The sequence below is a fragment of the Sinohyriopsis cumingii genome, chromosome 14 (genome assembly GCF_028554795.1).
Source record: "Sinohyriopsis cumingii isolate HCF-2022 chromosome 14, ASM2855479v2, whole genome shotgun sequence".
NCBI lineage: Eukaryota > Metazoa > Mollusca > Bivalvia > Unionida > Unionidae > Sinohyriopsis > Sinohyriopsis cumingii.
In genome coordinates this window covers 26,570,871-26,592,832 of record NC_142974.1, presented here as the reverse complement: position 1 = coordinate 26,592,832, position 21,962 = coordinate 26,570,871, and the positions used below count along the sequence as shown (strand labels likewise).

At 34.0% G+C, this 21,962-nt stretch overlaps 1 protein-coding gene across 4 annotated transcripts; it reads left to right on the top strand.

The window, feature by feature from the left end:
• The first annotated feature begins 2,404 nt into the window (after nt 1-2,404).
• LOC149783470 (uncharacterized) lies at nt 2,405-21,538 on the top strand. Of its 4 annotated transcripts, none has more exons than XM_089931723.1 (2): nt 2,405-2,505; nt 14,697-21,538. In XM_089931723.1, the coding sequence occupies exon 2, from the start codon at nt 14,785-14,787 to the stop codon at nt 16,819-16,821; it is 2,037 nt and encodes a 678-aa protein (XP_089787849.1). In that variant the 5' UTR covers nt 2,405-2,505; nt 14,697-14,784; the 3' UTR covers nt 16,822-21,538. The 4 variants fall into 4 exon arrangements, with proteins under 4 accessions (XP_089787849.1, XP_089787848.1, XP_089787847.1 ...); XM_089931722.1 differs by having other exon boundaries at nt 2,405-2,562; XM_089931721.1 differs by having other exon boundaries at nt 2,405-2,567.
• Nucleotides 21,539-21,962: the final 424 nt, after the last annotated feature.

Below are 21,962 nucleotides of genomic sequence, written 5' to 3'. Positions count from 1 at the left end.
GCCGCCATTTTGAAGCTATAATTGGTTGCCGTCCAAACTTCACAAGTTCCGGTATTTTTCAAAACAGAGCGGCTAAATATAGGCATTATGGGATTGAGAACTATATGCAATAAAGAGTTTAATAAAATGAAAACTACGCACCTCCGATATTGAAGATTTGACAACGGAAGTGCTTCAATAAACGTTGAAAACGTTACATTATGCTAAAGCACATGTACACACATTCGTTTACGAAGAATTAAACTGATTTTAAATAACAATCATTGAATATTTTAGAAGTACCGTAGCAAGTCATGCAAATAAATGAAAGAATCGAGCCAAAATGTTTGGAACTATTTTGTTAATCTTAAAATACTGATTTTGCCTCCGAGTTGGTCGGCGTAGGAATAATATCCAAAGTTGGATAGTAAAATGCCAGAGAACCGAGTCGCTTATTTAGCGGCTACGGCGTAGTGTGTTTTGCCTTCTGACGGAAAAGTACGCAAAGTTACGGAGAATAATATAGTTGAGAGATATGCATTACCAGTTATGAAACTCTCTGTTAGTTATGCTTTCAGTATAATGAAATACAATGAAAATTATGTATGAATTGTATATCATAATGTAAGTTTTATTGCAAGTGAGAGGATTCCACTTTAACCGGGTCATACTCCATTAGTAATATTCTCTTGCACATGTACTTTTCTCCGACCTAACTTATTTTCAATGGTGTATGCCAATGGATGCATATATTTCTCCATATTAACCATGACTCAGTGTGCAGTATGCAATGTTTATTTGTCTTCAAAATCTTTACTGTCATGACGAATACATTAAAACTTTACATAAAATCTACGTGCAACCATAGACAGCGTGTGTGTGTGTGTGTGTGTGTGTGTGTGTGTAAATTGATGAGCATAAGATGACAGTATAATGAGGTTTTCATCCAGGTAGGCATTTATGCATCCTCGCTGATGAAATCGCAGTAAAGATTGGCAGGTCACGTCACTAGGATTTCAGAAGGCAGACTACCAAAGAAGATCTTTACGGCAAGCAAAAGGAGGGAAGCTGATATCAGGCTGATCAGAAGAAACGATTCAAAGATTCCCTCAAGGCATTCAACATTAGACTACGGTCATTCCGTACCTAGATCGTTTCGTACCCAGCAAAACTTGGTCGTTTCGTGCGCAAGGTGATTGTCCTTTCGTACCCGAATTGATTGTTAATTCCTAACCATTCTTGTAATTTCGTACCCGATGTGATGGTTGTTTCGTACCCAAGGTGATGAACAATTCGAAACCATTCTTGTACACTGTCAAATATACCGCATTGTCACATTTACCGCCCCCTCTTTAATTAGTACCCTCCCATCTTTAGTCTAACAACCGTTCGTATCTTCAACATTTGCAGTAAATATATATAATTCAGTATATTAAATCTGATTTATGTAAAAGAAAGTTCAAAGAACCGAAGAAATGTATGCATGCTTGGATGCTGCCTCTATTTTATAGTGCAGCAAAGATCTATTCACCTGAATAGAATATTATAATTACAATCCAACGAGTAACTGAAGCACACATTAAGACAAAAGACTAACACAATGGTTTCTTTATGAAAAGAACAAACAATATTATTCCAAATTGTACATTCTAGAGTTTTATTAACTACATTAAGAAAACATATACTGGCGTAGCAAAAGATGCCTAGCTATTTAGAAAAGTATCAATAGGAATTACTATAAACACTTTTGTTTTAGGATTTTATTTTTTTTTTAAAAACAGTAACTAGTATAGTGTTAACAAATTAATGATAGAACCATAATGCAATTAATTTGCCTTGTGAGTCAATTGATATGGCGTCTGTGCTACTTTAACGTTTCAGTAATTGTGAGGAGAAGATGACTCCGTTCTGGTTGCTCTTCCACAGAGAATATTCTCGCCAGCTTTTTTTTTTTTTTTTTTTTTTTACATGTTTGACTCAGTTATCTTCTCAATTTTTTTTTCTTCGGATTAATATGTGTACCAGTTGAATCTATAACATTTGCAATGGCTTCGCCTAATAAGAGGCTAACTAGCACATACAGGAGAAGATTGGCTTTGCCCGCTTCTGCAACAATGCCTCATCTTTTAATTAATGTCATATTTTGTCTCCGTACATAAAAAAGAGGTTTTGCTATAAATCTCCATAATTTGTATGCAAACTAAAATGAGTAAATTATTATACAAAGTTAATCACCAAGGCAATACCTCAAATCAAATATGTAACAGTCTGAAATATATAAGAAATATATTTTAATACGAACTTTGTGGTTATATTGGTAAGTATGTGTGTGCAATACATTTATGTAGCATTAGGTACGAAACTACCATAAGACTCATTTTGTTACGAAACGACTGGGGTACGGAATTACTTGGGTAAGGAATGACTTGCTTCGTTCAACATCGACTCTGTCTTTTGGGAAGGCTGCACAAAACATCGTTCCACTTGGGGGAGCCTCGCACACACTAGGGCTACATAAATTAAATGGTAGAGAATTGCAGAGGCAGCGAAGCAGTGTGCCATATACATTTTTCAGAGCTAAAAGTGAGGTTAATCAGTCGTCCACGTACTCGACAGAAATCAAATAAGTTATAGCATTCGCACCCCGACCCCCGTTTGTTTTACCCTACTTACGATTTTAAAACAAAATTCATCAATGATATAAAAGATAACAAAATTTAGTCATTCCATTGATCAATGTATAATGTATATCTGGTTGTCACCAAGAGGTAAAAAACAGTCAATTTGTTGACATTTCGAATCGACCGAGAATTTCTTTTAAAACATGGTCGCCATATTTGCATAGGCGAGTCTATCTTTTCAAGCAATATATTTGATGTAGTTAACGTTCTTTGATACTCTCAATCATTCCTTAAATGTTCGAGTTACATCTCTTCGAAAATATTCAGACAAATGACGCTCCTTTTGTATTTGTTTTAGAAACAGTAAAACAAGAAATTGTAAAACTTGCATGCAGACTTCACTAAATGGAATCTTATAGAACAAGGAAAGGACACAACATTATGTCGGCTTGTTTACACCAAGAGCCACAAATAAGTTAGTGTTAGAAACCCTAAGCTACAGTTAGGTTATAAATTGTTGAATGAAAATTTTGAAAAACATTGTATACTAAATAGTCTGATGCAATTCAGAATAGTTGTCATCCAAGCCGTTATTGAGATACTCTACTGGGTGTTACGAAACACCCAAATCCACTCAAATCCACCCAAATCCACACCAAATCCACCCAAATCCACACCCTAGTGCAATCTTTCAACTTTAATCTCCACTCAATTAATAAATAAATGACAAATCGCTCCATCGCATCACTTCATCGCTCCATCGCCCAGCCAAATACTACAAGATGTAGCGATTGTCCCTAAAAGGATTCCATATAAATGACCTATAAAATATATAATAATGACCAAAAACAAATGTTGCAAATATTCTTTTTCACCATCATAATATTGAATCAATATAACATTTTCTGTATGACAATAAAATATTTGCAACATTTGTTTTTGGTCATTTGACAAATATGATACCAATTTATAGGTTTCTCGTCAGTCTAAATAGACCTAACCCAACAGAACTGTGTAAAACTGCACAATAAAAAAATAATTCGATTTCTGGAAAAAGATTTGTTTTAAATTTTTTTTAAAAAAATGGGGGAGGGGAGGTTCCGTTGCAATTTAGAGATGAGACGACAGACAAAATGCGATTTGGTGTGGATTTGGTGTGAATTTGGGTGGATTTGAGTGGATTTGGGTGTTTCGTAACACCGTACTCTACTTGCCTTGAACCCACGTGTCTACTGCAGTGGGAGGCTAGCTCTTCTTAGCCAACTACGGTATTGGTATTTCATGATCAACATACTGCAGAGCAACTATGGAAGGTGTACATGCCTGACATCAGTTTCAAGAACAACATAAGCCCGAAACACCCAATTCACAAATATATCCATATCTGTAAATATAAACAATAATAGCTGAAAAAGTCACACCATAGCCTTAAATTAAGAAATTTGCCAGGAGCCAATTTACAAAACGACCCTGCCACCTAACGTGTTGGGACAGTTTGAGCTATACAGTTGCTTGCAGTTTACCCACATAAAAGTAATTCATGTATTAATACATACTACAGTACATGTATGATGTATGGCACAGGGATTCATATCGTTGCATACACTTTAACAGTCATACATATAACAGGGTTCCCATGCTACCGGGAAATTGGGGAAAAAGTTGGGAGAAATGACATTTTTTCCCCCGACCGTGACAAGTCCTTTAATTTCGCAAATATTGATGAAAGTCTGGAAAAATCCGGGAATTTTCCACCGCCATTAATTGCTCGAAACGATCACATAATTGAGTCATAATTAAACTGAATGTGAGTTAAATTTACCGAGTTCTAGCCAGAATATTCAGAGGGTGCAGTATGGATCAGTTGGCTGCTTGCAATAAACATATATGCTGAGTCAATCCAAATGCCCAGTGGATTAGATTCGTCTAGTAGACTTATATGTTGAAAGTCAGCTAGATATCCTTATCTTTCTTTACATGGAAGGTATGAAAACCAGTCTAGCATCACAAGAGGCCAACATGGTGGTGGCAAAGCGTAGCCACTTATGGATGGCCTAGTAAAGTTTAAATGTTAGATCGAGTGATACATGCATGAAATCGATATGAAAATTGCTTTTTTCTCGTAAATTATGAGTATAGAAATTGTTGTCTATAATCTGCTGAAGGGGCCCCGAGTGGCCGAGTGGTCTAAAGTGCTCTCCGTTACGGATCACTGCCATCTCACCTCTGTCTGCATGGGTTCGAGTCTCGGATTCAGCCAAGGTGGATACGTGAGAAAGCTTGCCAGTAGCTTCTCGAGGGTCGGTGGTTCTTTCCGAGGCTTTCCCAGGTTATTCCTCCACCATTAATACTGGCCGCCGTGTATAGCCTATTGTGTGCTGAAAAATGGCGTTAAACCCTACAACAACAACAACAACAAAAATTAATCTGCTGAAAGACAAGATAAAACTACATCATTGATGAAATGTGACCTGGTACTCACGATTTGCCGTGCTAGTCACATGAGTACACAAATCTAACAACCCACATTTTCAAATGTTGTGGAGAAAATAATTAAAAAAATATTAAATGAAAATCGTATAGCAGTTGCAATAAAAATACATAAACAAAAGAACACAAAATTCTCCATATTTATATATTCCAAGTTCTGGAGTTTTGTTGTATCACTTAACTACCACATTGACATGTGTTCTCTGCTTGATAAATCAGACTGGCCAGATTGCTGGTTTTTACAAAAAGTATCTGACTTTCATTTAATATAATTTATTTTCTGTACAGCAACATTATACAGGAGTTTATTGTTGATTTCATGTCACTGTTGGACAACTGATGTCGTTATTTGAGATTTGTGAAATCATGTGACTAGTAATGCAAATGGCAAGTACTGAGTCGGGTATCATCTATACCATAGTTTCGTCTTGTCTGATGGCAGATTAACGACATAATGATTATAATAATTGCCATTTCTGAGAAAATAAGTCATTTTCCACTCGATTTTATGCAGATATGAGTCGATATAACATAAGTTTAAATTTTACAGGTCCACTGGTAAGTGATTATCATATGTTGCTATTCCACAGTGGTGGCAAATTCCAAATTTTCGATATACAGTTGCAATGACCCACACCCCAATATAAATATCTAAATGTGAAAAATGGAGTGGGAATAATCGGAGGAAAGTCGGATTAGAAAATGGACTGCTATTCATTTTAAGCCAAATTTGTAGTACAAATTGTTGAATCTCAGCTGAAATGCGAAATTTTCATTCCTTGTACTATATTAAAAAACGATACGAGCCCCTGTATCAGTTTTAGTTTGGGGACTGTTTGACGAATTACAAGAAGACAAGTTGATTTTACAGAAAATTCAGTCCTTGTTTATTCAACAGTATACAATTTTGAAAGTCTTTTGTCAAAATTTAAATCAACCCTTTTAAAAATGTGTTTTTAAATTATGGATTTTTAACCAGATCGTCTTAAGGAGATTAGGTTGTTTGAAAAATCTTGTTTGGGATTTTATTCAGGCTTAAACTCTTTTAGTTACAAGACAAGATTCTAATTATTTGGGTTTATTGTTTTTCCATATATATTGCTGTAATAGGACATGTTACTTTCTATAAGAGGCATATATATATATATATATATATATATATATATATATATATATAATTCTTTAGAATTAAACGTTTGAAAAGAAACAAAACATAATTTATGTTCATTATGTTGTTCCCACTTAGCAACATAATGCAGCAAAATAAAGTCAGAATTTTTATTCTGTACATTGAAATGACTTTACATGCCATATTGTAGGGATATAATCAAACTTGTTTAGTGTGATACATTTTGGGAATTTGTACATGATCATCTTTTTTGACTTCTATGTTTTTGGAGAGTCTTGAAAGAGAAACATCTTTAGATCTAGAAAATAATCTAAAATTTTCTTTAATTCATTCAGTAATAGTCAGATGTGAACCTTCAAAAAAGTAATTTCATCTTGGAAAAACCCTGGAAATGACCAGGAAATTTATCTTTAGAAAAGCGTGGGAATCATGATATAATTAGTCCCACAATGTAAGACATGTCACATGTTATTTATGTTTTAGTGCTACCCAAAACATAAATATCAGCATCGAGGTCTTACATTTAGGAATAACATATAAAATAATATCAAGGAGAACACTTTTGTCCTTTCTCATGCGACCTATTTAAGAATCAAAGCTGATATTTCAAAGCTACATTTCGTTTATTGTAATAAATTTGGTACTCAGGCATTCGGCTTGGTATGTTTATCCAAGAAAGTTTTGCTTACTATCATACCTTTAAGGAATGCATGACCATTTTTCCACTGCTCGATATGGCCACAATCACACCTGCTTAATATGCAGTAACAACAAGAATGGTGTGTCTGTGTAATTAGGATTTTTGACTTAGCTTTAAAAAATTTTTAGTCATATCGCTATGATGTCTGAAGTGAGGCAGTTTATAGTGATGTCCAGCACTGGGGTATCATACCGCAGTCATATAGCATGATGTCCCACCCAGTCACATTATCTTGACACCAGGCCAACCAGTCCTAACACTAACCTCTTAATGCTGAGTGCCAAGCGAGGCAGCTGTTTTTATCATTTTTGTAAGTCTTTGCTATGACTCTGCTGGGGATCGAACCCACAACCTCCCGCTTCTAAGACAGACACTCTAACCACTCGGCCACCGGAACGGTACACAGAATGGTATACTGCCTTTGAATTAACCACATGAAAATAAGCTATAAGTGAATGCTGGACATAATTTTCTTTTAACCAGTCAAAGGGCAGTAGGTAATTTGTAAGCAGTTATATGAGCCCTGCTGTGTACGACATTGACTTTGATATTTATATTTTTGGGTCGATGTTTTACTGCCTGAATAACGATGTTGCATGCTTAGTTGACTGATAGGGAAAAAGAGGCAAAATTTTTAGCCAGGAATGCTGAAATTATAGTAGTATGATGAAGTATAATTCTGTAACAAAACGAATGAAAATATTCTAATATTGAAGAAAGTGTTTAGATATATAAGTTTAATTGAAGATACTTATTATCCTTTAAACTGATTTTAGCATTCTTGACTGCCATTGAATTCCACACTACAGAATACTATTACCATTATTTAGACAATAAGATGTCTACACAGAAACATAAATATCAGGGTAGATGTCTTACATTACAGGGCTGAACAAGTCCCTGTGGTTGTGACCTGCTTTAAGGGCTATTGATAATAGAGACCAGCAATTGTTTGCTTGGTGGTGGAGTCATGTCCCCAACATAAAGGCAGAAAACAACTTATTGCTTTATCGGTAACGTGACTAGGCTTCATGTGGTTATCCATATATTATACATAGACATCATCGACATGATGTCACTGGGCAAGGTCATGCTTACTACATAATTGATGACTACCTGCAATGTTCTCAAAAAATGTATACGTTTGTATTTGTAACTATCGTTCAGTCTGACTCAAATGAGATACTTTGGTTTTAAGTCAATACAACTGGTTCTAAAACTGTCGATGATGTTTATATTGGGGTCGTCTGTGTTCTTCCATCAGATACTAATGATGAAATTGATATCCTAAAAGTTGCAGTTTTTTTTTTAAAGTGCAGTTTTTCAATCATACAGAGAACATGCTTGGGAAGTATAAACTGCACAAGACAAAAGAACATTTAATCAAGAAAAGAATACCATTGAAAATGTTGATAAACAAAGGTAGAAATAATAATCTTATGTAAAAATGAACATGTAGTGTTGATACAAATGGTGGTTCTACAGCTCTATTGAATACATTTATTATTGAGTACTCTTGTCATTTCTAGCAATATTAATAAATATGATAATAATTTCTGCATACATGAACCTGACCTGCTTTCAACAGTTGGTCACTCTTTGTTAATTTACCTGTTGAAAAAAGTACTTTGTCACAAAACTATGATGTCAAGAAAATAGAAACTTGGCTGATTTTATTAAAAATGATGATACTTGTAAACACTTAGGGGTGAAACGATTCATTGATGCACTGATACTTTTGTTGTACCAATCTGCATATCAATATAAGTGGCAAAAATTGATAACAAAATCATACTTACTATATGGAATGTTTTAGAATCTTGGGCAAATGTCTAATGGCCATGTTATCCTTTAAATTGAGAATTCATCGGAGACAGCAGTTGCAGGCACAGGCACTTATTTTTGTTATTTAAAATGAAAAAGACTTGAAAACATTTTTGTCATCTACAAATTAATACCAAGTGACGTGATTCTGTTGGCCCCCTCCTTTCCCCTTCCCACCAATTCCATGGTAAATATTTTATTGCAACAGTTTGTTCAGCATAAAGTAATCCAGTTTTCCTCTGATGGTTGCCACCCCATTTTTTATATTTGGTCACTTTTGTTGGGGTGTAGGGTCAGAGCCATATGCCTGTCAGAAAGTTGGAATTGTGGATACTGTGTGGTGTTGGCTTAGGGTAGCTGCTTACAAGCCAGCCTAGCAAACTTGAACACGCTTACATCTGGTCATATCTGCATGAAATTGACAGGATGATGATACATTTTCTCAGAAATTGTGTGTATAACATTATGTATAACTTTAATTTGTTGACAGAAGAGCAAAAACTACAGCATTGATCAAATTTGACCAGGATCTCACCATTTGTATTGCTAGTCTCATGGCATGCGTGGCTGGTAAAGTAGATTTGATTTGTACATTGTGCCCAGTAAAATATATTATGTAATAATTTAAACATGCCTAAAGGAAAGTTTACAAATTCATGTTTAAACTATGGGCTTCCCATCAAGGTTCAATTTTAGTTTATTTCGTTTGGCAAATACTGGCTAATAATTGTTATGATGAAAATGATATTTAAAGATCTGAAGAATATCAGATTATTGGAGCTGGGAAAAATGTTATTGGAGATACCAGTGGGTGATTTTGAGCCTGAAAATTGTGTCAAATTTTAGTCAAATGTCTACGCTAGATGGAACAAAAATTGACGGCATGCCACTCAATCACAGACAATTTTAAATAGAATTTGATTTTCATTTCTTTGGTAAAATAATTTAGCCCTGTGAGATCTTGTGTTACAAAACTATATTTCCATATCAGGGTTAAGATAAACTGAATAAATAAGAATGAAAAAATAAAATTAAGAAGTAAAGATAATTATTTTTGATCAAAAAACCTCTGGGTGCAAAAGTCAGTCCTGCCCCTGATTAGATGAAGCAGCCTTATATGGTGTAAAATGCTAAATACAAGTCGCTGACAGTTAACAGGTAGTCTGTTTGAATGTAGTTTTGTTGTGACACACAGTCATGGATGAGAATGGCATATAAAAAGATGCCAAGTATATGTCTGTAATCTTCATATGGAAATATGGAAGTACATCATGTAAATCATAAAAAACAGCACCCCCTACCACTGACAGACCTAAAGATAAAAAGATCACCAAGTTAATACATATATCAAAAATGCATTATATCATAGGCTGTGTTTCAAACCATCATATCTTCCAGTTTTTCAAATTGATTGTAGTTTGGTATGCAAGACAATCAAATCAAATCATAATTGATTCCCTCTTTATCTTTCAGAAATGTCAAAACTCGTCTTAAAACAATTTAATCTTATTTCAGTTATGCGCACCTAAACATTGTACCATTGATCTGTTATCTCTGCCCAGTTCATATTGATTTTACGTAGGTATTATATACATTAAATTTGTTATGGACAGCATGTGCTCATTAGTGAATTTTTCCAGATGCCAGTTAAGGGTAATTGAGACTTATTTTCTAGCACAGATTAATGTGTCATACAAATGCACAGGTTGGAATTTCCTTGTGTCGGAAATGGGACACATTTAAATTCCAAGAATGAACACTTGAGGTTACATGTCTTTTAAGAATCCTGGTGCATGTACAATATGTTTTGTGCAGAAGGTTTTTATAAAACCTAAAATAAACAATTTTATGTTTAGTCAATAACAGAACTGAGCTACTGCACTGTAATTATTGTGTTCCATAAAGACTAAAGAAGATAAAACATTTATTACATTATGCATATAGATGGGGCCTTACCACATATGGCAAATATCATGATGCCATGTAATGGAAACTGACAATTTGATAGTGGTCTTTCAATCAGCACAGTCCCATGACTGAGTCATATTACATTGTATATAAACTATCAAACATTTAAATATAGATGGTACTGTTATGGTTGGTATTGTTAATACAAAGAAATATCCTTAAAGCTCGTGAAATACATGGTATTTAATGATTTATTTATTTCTTTATTTTTCATTTTGGTTCTTGTTTTCTCTCCTGTTTATGTAAGTACTACTGTAAATACTAATCACTGATCTTTATATTTTCCACTATTGTCAGTCCTTCGTTCTTAATACCAGTATAAATATAACAAAACAATTTCTTAGTATTTGTTAAAGATCCTAAATGTACTTTGTATGTAATAAACAGAGGAAGGCAAAATGTACATCTTTTCAGTAACTTAGTAACACACTTCACCTGCTAGAGTAACCCGTGTATTTTATGCACATATGAGATATATTTACTTTGTTTGTAAGCTTGAGAACTACTGTATTTGTAGAACATTTCCATAAGTGCATAAGAAGGCAATTCCCATGAAGAATGATGATTGTAGTTCAGTGGAAGAAAATCACAAAATGTAAGAAAATTACAATTAGATATGGTAAAATATATAAGCATTTGCATCATTCGAAACAAGGTACTAATTTCATTCTGTTGTATGTTGTCACTAAACATGAATGTTAAAGTATGGCGCAGCATGCTCAGTGATGGTGAATGTATGATATATATCCATGTGTGTTCTGTTATGGTGTGTCAAATAAGCCACATATAACGAAAGTGTTGACACTTATTTGTGCAATTAGTTATTTATTAGTGATACTTTAGTGACACTTTTTAGTTGTTTTGATAAATACATGTAGTAATTTTTAATTATTTTGTGTGTGACATTGGAACAATGGGTAAATTAATTTTTGATGTCATACTGTGCATTCCTTGACAATAATATAATTTGCTTTAGTAAGCAGGATATAAGCCACCAATTTAAGTACTGACTATGGGTCACCAATTCCAGTATTAACTATGGGCCACCAATTCTAGTACTGACTATGGGCCACCAATTCTAGTATTGACTGTAGGCCACCAATTCAAATATTGACTTATGAGCCACCAATTCAAGTATTGACTATGAGCCACCATATCAAATATTGACTATGGGCCACAATTCAAATATTGACTAAGGGCCACCAATTCAAATACTGACATACTAACAAGGCAAAGGTACTGTGGAACAAATGATAAAGAAACTACATTCAGCATGTTATTTATTTTTATTCATGGATGTCATTTTGTAATAATTACATGTAATGTCCTGTGCCCATCCATGATTAGCTCAGGTCCAGATTGGCTGGGTTCAGTAATTGTCATCTCCAGCATATAACTGGCACCTTAAACTGCACATAAGTTGATTGTGTGGTCATTTCAGTGGACAAGAAAACTATGGTAACAGTAGCAATTAACAGATAATAATTGCATTGCCAGTAGCTGGTAAAGGAAAGTAACATTTCCGTTGGTCAGAATGTTACGACATGATCAAAATGAACTGCGTTTATATCTGTATGAACTGTAAGGAGAACTACTTTTCTAATAATACCCACTTCTATAAATAGTCACATGTACAGCATAAGATAAACACTGCCAGTGAAGGCAAACACGAAGTAAGCATTAAAGGAAAAGAACATTCTAACAATTAACAAAAAATAATTGAATAAATTTGCCTTCCATTGGTTGAAGGACTGGTATTATGATGACCTTATTGCGATCAAGCAGGACAACCCCAAGTGCTATAAATAGTTATACAACAGAAAACCCCAAACATGTATTACTACACTCAATTAAGATTTCTGTTTTTAATGATGGAAACAAAATATCATAAGGATTAAATGAAATTTTAATTATAAGAGTTTAACGTTTTTTCTGAGTTTATCGGGGTATAAACTGTCAGTTACCAACTCATACAGATTACATAATGCCTAGTTTGCATTATTTGATTGTGCAAAAGTTTATCGCTGCGTAAAAAGTTATTGCAATTTATCTTGCATGAAGAATAATGAAAATATGTTTATTTTTTACAGCTTTAATCATAGCAGTTAATGGAGGTTGAACGACAATGAGAAAATTGTTCAAATTTCTTAAGGTTCTTTTATTATTGATTTAGACTGTTGTTTTTCTATTAATGTTCATTATATTTTTCATTAAATAACTTGAGTTTTTTTCAAAATGCACAAATGTCAACCACACTTGAACAGGCAGGCACATGTACGAGTCTCCTTGATGATTAATTTAATTTTATTTCCTTGAATGGTTGGAAATTTTATAGTATACAATTTGGAGAAATATCGATGTTAGACACACTATGCATGTATAGGACATTTGTGGCTCTCACCTATCAGCCTGTCTGTCTGTATGTATGTATGTCTCATTTCATCTGGTGCATGGGTATGTATATCCTCAAATGGAAGTGTGTTCGCATACATATATTACATAAACATGCTTCTGGTTAAAAACTAGTATAAAATGATGCTAAGATAGAAAGAGTGACTGATAGATAAAGACAACAAATATGAATATTTGTGAGTATCCATTTATTATTGACTTGTAGAGTATGTTCTTACAAGCAGTCTCTTTTTTAAATCATACTGTTTGCAATTTCACATCCGGTCACGTGGATCAGTATTATTTAAAAGGCGAACCAAAGTAATAGGGCGGAATCTGTGGAATAATTGGATCTTTAAAACTTACATATTTGATGCAAGGAAAGCTAAACAGAATTAAACTAATTTTAAGAAGGCTGTTCTATATGAATTTGCTGGTGGCAATCAGAAATGTTGTCTAAAGAGCCCAGCAAATTTGAGAGTTATTACATGTCAGCAGAAGCAATGAAAAATCATGCTGAAAGTTATTGCATGTACCGTCCGATACTTAATGTTTCAAAAGTCAAAAAGAAAATGAAACAATAAAAATGTCATTGGTCATGTTATTTAATCTGAATATTGTATGATATTTACACCCAAATATTAATAAATATTTGAGATTATTTTCGTTAAAGTTATGTAGCAAAAATGTGCAATAAATGTTTAAAATCGGAGAGCAAAGTGAAATGGTCCTACAAATGTATCTGAAATTATGGATAATGAATCTATATTATCAGGTATGGACAGTGTATTTAATTTAAATATTTGATATCATTTAAGCATGGAAAGTAAATATTATTTAATTATCTGATATAATGTATTGACACGGAATCTAACTATCTGATTTAATGTCTATAATTATTATCCTAGTATGAACAAAATATGTTAAACATATATAATTTATTCATTTGACCAGAATGATCTGTAGTACAGCTAAGATTCCTTCCATTGTTGACTTTATGTTTTGCTAGCCAATTGTAGAACTGTGAACTATCCAGAACTGGAATAATTTTGAAAGCATGCACATTAGAGCTAAGGGAGGTAATTTTAGGTGCTACAATCAGTAACTCCATTACAACTGTGAAACCCCCTATAGGATTTGTGCAGCCCTGTAATAAACTTAAAGTTGTGACAAAATCCAGGCCGTTCCCATAGATAAAGCCAATTCTAAGTTTTCTTAATGTGTCAGTAACAATTTTTGCAATATTTATTTTCCTTGTGCTTTGAACAGTCAGTGATCCATTTGGTATACTGATCAAAGATTTCTGTTTTACATTCTCAAATTGTATCAGATTCACAATTTATTCATTTTTATCTCTGATGCTTTTATGTTGAATAAACCCTGCTAAATTTAAATTTTCTTTCTCTATGTAACCTGCTTGGATTATTTATTTTCAGGATGATTATGATTGCAGCCTGCATTTTTCCACATTGGTATATTGATTTAAGATATTTTGGTATAGACATCAGGAATTTAAAATAAAAAAGGAAATTGAACAAATAGCACATTAGAATTTACTTCCTGCTGGTAACATTTTACAGGATTTATTTTGCAGGTGCTCTCAACAGCTGTCTGTTCCAAGTGGTTACCGTCAGTGACTATTAGAACATGCCCCTCTGATTCTAGTGATAAGTCAGACCAACATGGCGACGGTTCTGAAAGTTGAAGGGCAGTTATCTCAAATTTTGCAGTGTCCTGTCTGCTTAGAGACATTAAAACGACCAAAAGTTCTCCCGTGCGGACACACATATTGTGCTTCATGTCTGCAGTCACATATCAACAGTAAGGTCTCACAAAGAGGAACAGCACAAGCTTCTTTTCCTTGTCCAGTGTGTAGAGCAGACACAACCTCATCGAGTCCTAACATCAGTGTTGAACAATGGGCGGAATCATTCCCTGTGAACAGCATTGTATCTTCATTAATGGATGTCACAGTAGGTAGGAATGGAAACAAATTTTGTGACCAGTGTGTAAAACGAGAGAGAGAAACACCAGCAACCTGCTTTTGCAAAGCTTGTAACAAGTCTATGTGTATGGCATGCAAAGAATTCCATGATGACTTTCCCGCTTTGAGTCAGCATGAAGTCTTCAACATAAATAGTGACAGTAGGTTTGATTGTTTGATGCCCAACTTGGCCACCATAGAGGCGTGTCCCAGGCATTCTGTTGAACGTATCAAATTTTTCTGCAGTGATCACAGTACACTGTGCTGTAATACTTGTGGATTTCTGGAACATCGAAAATGTGAAAGAGTTGTCACAGTCGATGACATGATGAAGACTTTTGATATTAATATGAAATCAAAGGAAGTGGAAGCAAATCTAGCTAAATTTAAGGATCATTTGAAACAAATAACACATAAGATCAAAGTGAATAATGACACCATTCAAAAGGACAAGGAAGACATTGTACAAGAGATCCACTACTTTAAAGACCAACTGATTAAGTTACAGAAGTTTGAAGAGGATGCTATTTGTCATCTTGAAAGTAATTGGAAATCAGAAAATTTAACCATGCAGATGCAGGAAATGAAGGGACAAAGTTTGATTACTGCTATCGACAGTGATCGGATCCAGCTTGAACTCATGATGACCCATGGGTCTGAGATTCAGAAGGTAATTATGATCCATAACTTGGACCAGAACCAACAAAGGTACTTTCAGGCAATATCCGAATATCAGACAGAAATAACAGATGTTAGACTTACTTTGAACATTGATGAAACCATCAAGATTCTGGCAGATGCCATATCCAAATTAGGAAAAATAAATTTAATTCGGAAAAAGTTAGATATTTCTCCTTGTCCAGTGCAGTTATCTAAAGTACCATTTCAGGCGGTGAATGTGAGTGGATCCAACAGAACCCCACTGAGAGATAGGAAAGTCATAAAGGTATTAGACATGAATGTGAAAGTATCAGGAGATACCACAATGTGCCGTATAACTGACATTATGCACTTGCCAGATACCAGAATTCTGCTGGTTGACTTCAGTAATTTGAAAATTAAGATGTTTGGACAAGATTATAAGTATCATGAGAGCATGGTATTTGAAGGGTCCCCACGGTTTGCTTGTTTGTTATCTGACACGGAGATTGTTGTGACAATTCCTTCTGAGAAAGTAATCCAGGTAGTTGGGATTAAGAACAAGATGTACAAGGTCAGGAAGATCAAAACAAGGTTCAATTGTCGGGGCATAACAGTTGTGAATGATCAGTTTGTGATAACTACACATAAAGATAAACATAGTATTTTGATACTGGACATGGATGGGAAGGAGATCAGGACTTTACAAAGTGACAGTTATCTAAGTCAAGAACTTTTTGAACCAAACCATATAAAAGTGAATACTACTAACTCGACTGTATGTATATCGTATGAGACTGGGAGCAAACTTGTCACCTACAATATGACCTGGGATATTCTCAGCATCTATAAGGATCAGAACTTGAGGAGTGCAGCTGGCATTGGTACTGACAGAGAAGGAAACGTGTACTTGTGTGGATTCATGTCCAACTGTATCCATCAGATAACAGCAGAAGGGAACTTCATTAAGACACTAGTGTCCAAGAAGAAAGAGAACAAGGGTCCATTAATGATCAGTTTCTACAAGAATATGGACAGATTCATTGTGTCCTATGGAGGATGTGATGTTGTGGAAGTGTATGACCTGTGTGTTTGACAGATAGACTTTTACAATGTTTCTGGAGCTGTTTAAACTTATGTATGAGACATAGTTTTTCTTTTGATTTGTTTTATGGCATTCCCTGATTTACAATTTGCAATTCGAGAAATTTTCTGAGGATGCGTTTCAAGTTAGTTACATGGTAATCATCAATTATCGATCCTTTTCACAGCCTCATGTTGGTATTATTATTATTATTATTATTAGATTTTGATAAAATTTATCGCCATCATCATCATTACTGAAAGATAAATGACAGAATAGTTATAATTCATTCCCTAACAAAAAGGATGTACTTAGTTTAAGACAGTGGCCAGCTTACTGAAATTTCACACAAGCCCTCGAATTCACTGTATATTACATGGAAACTGGAATTGGAATTATTTCTACCAGTAAGTTATGGTGAGCTGGCAATGAGCATTAAACAATGTCGTGGCATGCTTTCAATAAGCTTGCTAAAAGTTGTACATGTGAGCTCTCAGCAAGCTTGCAGTGAGCATACAAGTTTGAATCTGCTGTCAGCCAGCTAGTAGTAGGCTCATGATCATCTCAAAATGAAACTAAGAATTGTTCTATGATTTTGCAACATATTCATGATGAGCTCATAATTAGCTAGTCACACTTACTGTTTAGATCTTCAACAACTTTCATAATTCCTGCTAGATTCCATGCTTCAAAAATAAAAACACAGAGAAATCTTAGCAACTAAATCATCAAAAATCAAGAAAGGGTAACTCAAATCTTAAAATCAAAACAAAAGATTTTTCAGTGCACCAAAGTAGTTTCGTCTTCCTCATTGGTGCTTGAGTTTTGATTTTTGTGTCTTGTTGCAATTCTAGGAATGGGTAAAGTCAACACATTTGTGATGAACCAATACCCTAAAGAAAAGTAATTGTAACAATAACTGTCAAAAATATAAAAAAAATGAGACTTTATTTAAGTTTTTGTGACAATAATATAAAAGTAGGTTTTAGAACCTAATGCACCTAAAAATCTGACTCGAAAAATTAAGATCAGATGTATTTTTTTATGATTATACAAAATCCAACTGATTGGAAAAAAATCATAAGCTGCTTTAAAGTTAAATATCTTTCAAAAATCACAGATAATATTGGTAATGACTAGCAGTCAAACACTTGCTGTTGATGATATTGTTTTGATCCTTCATAGCAAATGATGCCTCACTCTCACCTTGATATAAGCAGTTGTAAAAACACCAGGAAAGAATTGCATCATTTTATTTGAACAATATCAATCAGAATTAGATTAAATAAACGTTTATATTGTGTTATATATTTTTTATTTAATTTACATTTGATTTGATTTGTAAGTTTTGAAGAAAAAATTATTTTTAATTTCATGTCAAAATAATGTAATTTTGTTAACTAGTAATTTGAAATTTCCAGAAAATTCAGTTTGATCTGACTTAATTGTAAAGACCGAACTTTGTTTCTTAAGCTGACCTAGTTCCAGACCTTAATTCAGAAATCACTGAGACAAGTAAACTTTTTTAAAATCTTATTCTTAGAGTAAAATAATTGGTTTTTGTCATGGTCATATTGGGACTACATGCTTTTTATACATAAATATTCTCGAAGATTCTGGGGAGTTGACCCTCATCTGGAAATCTGTTTTGTGTTTTAGGTTACTGTATAATCTTTGTTTATGGAGATATTTCTCAGTCGGGGCTTTTTCTTTACACTTCTTTACAATGTGTTTGTGACCAGTTTGGGAATTACATTTTAATTTTTATTTGAATTATTTGGATTCTAAAAGATTATTTCTTTTTCCTGGAAATATTTGAGTGCTCATACAGAATTATTGGACAAAGACATTTAAATTTTATTATGAAATTCAAACACCGGAATAATATTGACTGGAATAATAAAAAAAACTGTAGACAACACAACACCATACTGACTACAGGATATGTCATTGCCTTCTATTTTGGATTCTTCGTCGAGACTCAAACTTAAATTCATTAGAACACTTCATTATTAGGACTTCTAAAATTTAATTCATGGATTATTCTTGGATTATTTTTGGATTTGATTCTTAAAACCGTAAGTTCTTTTTTTTTTCTTTTTCATTTTTACAGAGTTTTTCCAGGGAAATACATTTCTTGCTAAATTTTTCAAAGCTTGTTGTTTTCACTCACTTTTTGTTACTGTTTATTAGAGCCTAAACGCATAAGATTAGAATTGACATGTTTGCAGATTGGATCTCATACATGTTTGTTCAGTATTATCCAAAGTTTTGGCCTCAAATTACCAATCTAGTGATTACCATTAGTTTTTATTGATCGAAGTAAATATTTTTCTTGTTGTTGCTTTGAGTTTAAACGGCATTTCTCAGTCTAAGATAGGCTATACGTGGCAGACAGTGTATAACTGGTGGCAGAAAAACTCAGGGAAAATGCCAGTAAGAACCACCGACCCATGGGAAGCTACTGGCAGCTTTCTCACATACCCCATTGGTCAAGCCTGAAACTTGAACTCAAGTGGACAGAGGTGAGAAGGCATTGATTTGTTAAGGCAAGCACCTTAGACTAGTTGACTACCTGTGTTCCAGAAATATTTTTCTTTAAGAAAAATGACCAAAACGTATGTCAAAATTCAAACGCACACCGGCTTAAAAATAAGAATTTTTAAGAAAGGTTATTTGGACTGAGCCTCATTATATGTAATGTTCCAGGTACATTGTATCAGTAATCATCACTGTACCTATGTTTTGTTTAAATATTTATTTTAAAGGTGAACTTTTCCATATTATATGTTCTGTTCCTTTTTACTGTTGTTTAGTAAAATAGTTTTGAAATCACTTCACCTTTACAGTATCAATTTCATTTTGCTGAGCACGTGTGTACAGACTAAAAACCACTACACCTGAGGTTATCATGAGTGTTCGTACCTTTAGTTGAATTCTTGACCTGCTTAGGCACTGGTAGAGTTTTTGTTTCCCCCTGTTCAGTTTGTTTTGTCCAATACATGACCCTAAGGCTGACATGCTTGCATATCTCTTCTCTTCCGTTAGAGTCACAGTCCAGTATGTGAATCACTACTTTTCTGGTTTGGTAAAAGCCACATATGGCTAGACTTGAATTGCTGGTGTAGATATTTTTACACCATCAACAAGAGAAACTTTCTGATTCCCAAATTTCTAAACTGATGAAGAATTTCTATAGATGTCAGCATAGTATGTGAGGCTATTTTATAGGTACAATCAGTGCTTTGCTTCCTGCTATTAACCAGACTTTAACCTGTGACACTGATCAGCATGTTGAGCTGATGGTCTTAGGGACCAACATGACTCAAGTGACATTACTATGTTTTTTTGTTGACAAAGTGGTCATGCTAACCTATGGTACACGAGTTAAGCAAAGCATATATCCAGTAAAGAGTAATCACAGTATTTATTTTGCATGTCAAAGACAGCTTATAAACAAGTATGTATGAACCAGTCAGTTTTAACAGTGCTATCGAGCATTAGTTTGGAAAAAATGGGTAATTAGCCATACATGTTAATATGTATTTTTACGCTGTGATAATGACACTTGAGAAGGTAATCAGACCTATTTCTTAAATGTTCTAATGCTTTCCTTCTTTGTTTTACTTCGTTGTCAAGTTATATATCAGAAAGAAATTGCTAAAATTTTATAAAAGTGATTTTATGATCATAAAAGATATACTTTTTGCTATAAACGATTTTATCTAATTTTCCACAGCAGCACTAGTGAAAATGCGACTTGAAGTTCAGTGAAATTTTTTCATTGGTAGCATCCATGTAGTCTGCTTGCTGCAAATAAGATCACAACCAGATTTGTGTAAGGTTCCTAAAAGCTATCAGAATTCCACACAAGTTGCCTTGAATTCAAAGTGCATTTTTAGAAGGGTTCATCAAATGAGAGAATTATATGTATTTTTTCTTAGGTCAGTTGCATAAGACTATACACTTTATCAAGCCGTGTTATGCCGGATATTCTTGTTGCTTCATTATTATATCATTTATATTATTCGACTATAGCGGTTACGATGACTAAATAATATATGAGACTACATATATGTTGGGTAAGATACAAAGAGTAGAAATGAGCATTTATTCCACTTTTTCTTGTCATTTATTATTCAGCAGTGCTATAAAAAATCTGATAGCCCAACACCAGGGGCCCTTCAGATTTCAGATCGGGCACCTGCTGTACTCTGTGTGAAGTGCCCATTGAGCTTGTCGAGTAAAAACAATAATCTAGTTTGCCTGAGAAATTTCAGTCACGTTGATGAAATGCATTAAATTATTTTCAAAATGTTTGAAGACTAGTAAATTAATAATATTTATATCCATGTATACCTCATACCCTCATGAAGATCTCTACTTATCATATTCTTTCGAAAGCTCTAAATGTTATGTACAGAGCGAAGCAGGAATCAGGAACAGATTGCCTGGGTTACTATAACTAGTGTCCACAAAGCTTTAACATACATGTACGTATGATTTTAAAAGACCGTTATGGATATGTATGTATCAGAAACCAACCACAACCAGTCTAATGAGTAACGGAACTGTCCCATCAATTGTTGCAACTGGTGGAATGATGTGTGATTGCATAAAGGAATTTAAGGCCAGAGTCTATACATAACAGGCTGTTAAGTCTGGAGAGCATAGGCCAAAGGCAGTATGTTTTGTGAGATATTATCAGTAATAAAGGGGTCAAATATTGTGTTGACTCGTATCTTTGATTATAAAAATCATCTGACCTTTGGCATTGTTGAGATCGGCAATAAGGCTTGCTTTGAGTATTTTGATTTTTTTAATGGTTATTATTTAATTGCTATTGTGTTGTTCTGGGTGTTTGAAGCTAAGTTGAATGAATAATAATTCAGCTGCCCCATGCACATGCTTACTCTAACGTAATGAAATACTACTGGTTAAACAAATTAAGCAGCACCTCTGAACAGCATTAAAAATATAAATCAATACTTGATTCCAATGAACATAAACACTGTTTTTCTACGGAATAACAAGGACATTTAAAGAGGAATTAGCCAATGGCTGACCTTGGAACCTGGAGAAAATATTGTATGAAATTTTTTGTGATCCAAATAATCACACAAGTCAATTTAATATGATTTTGTTTCTAATTT

Coding starts and splice junctions, on each gene's coding strand:
- LOC149783470 (XM_089931723.1), top strand. CDS start 14,785: ATGGCGACGGTTCTGAAAGTTGAAGGGCAGTTATCTCAAATTTTGCAG.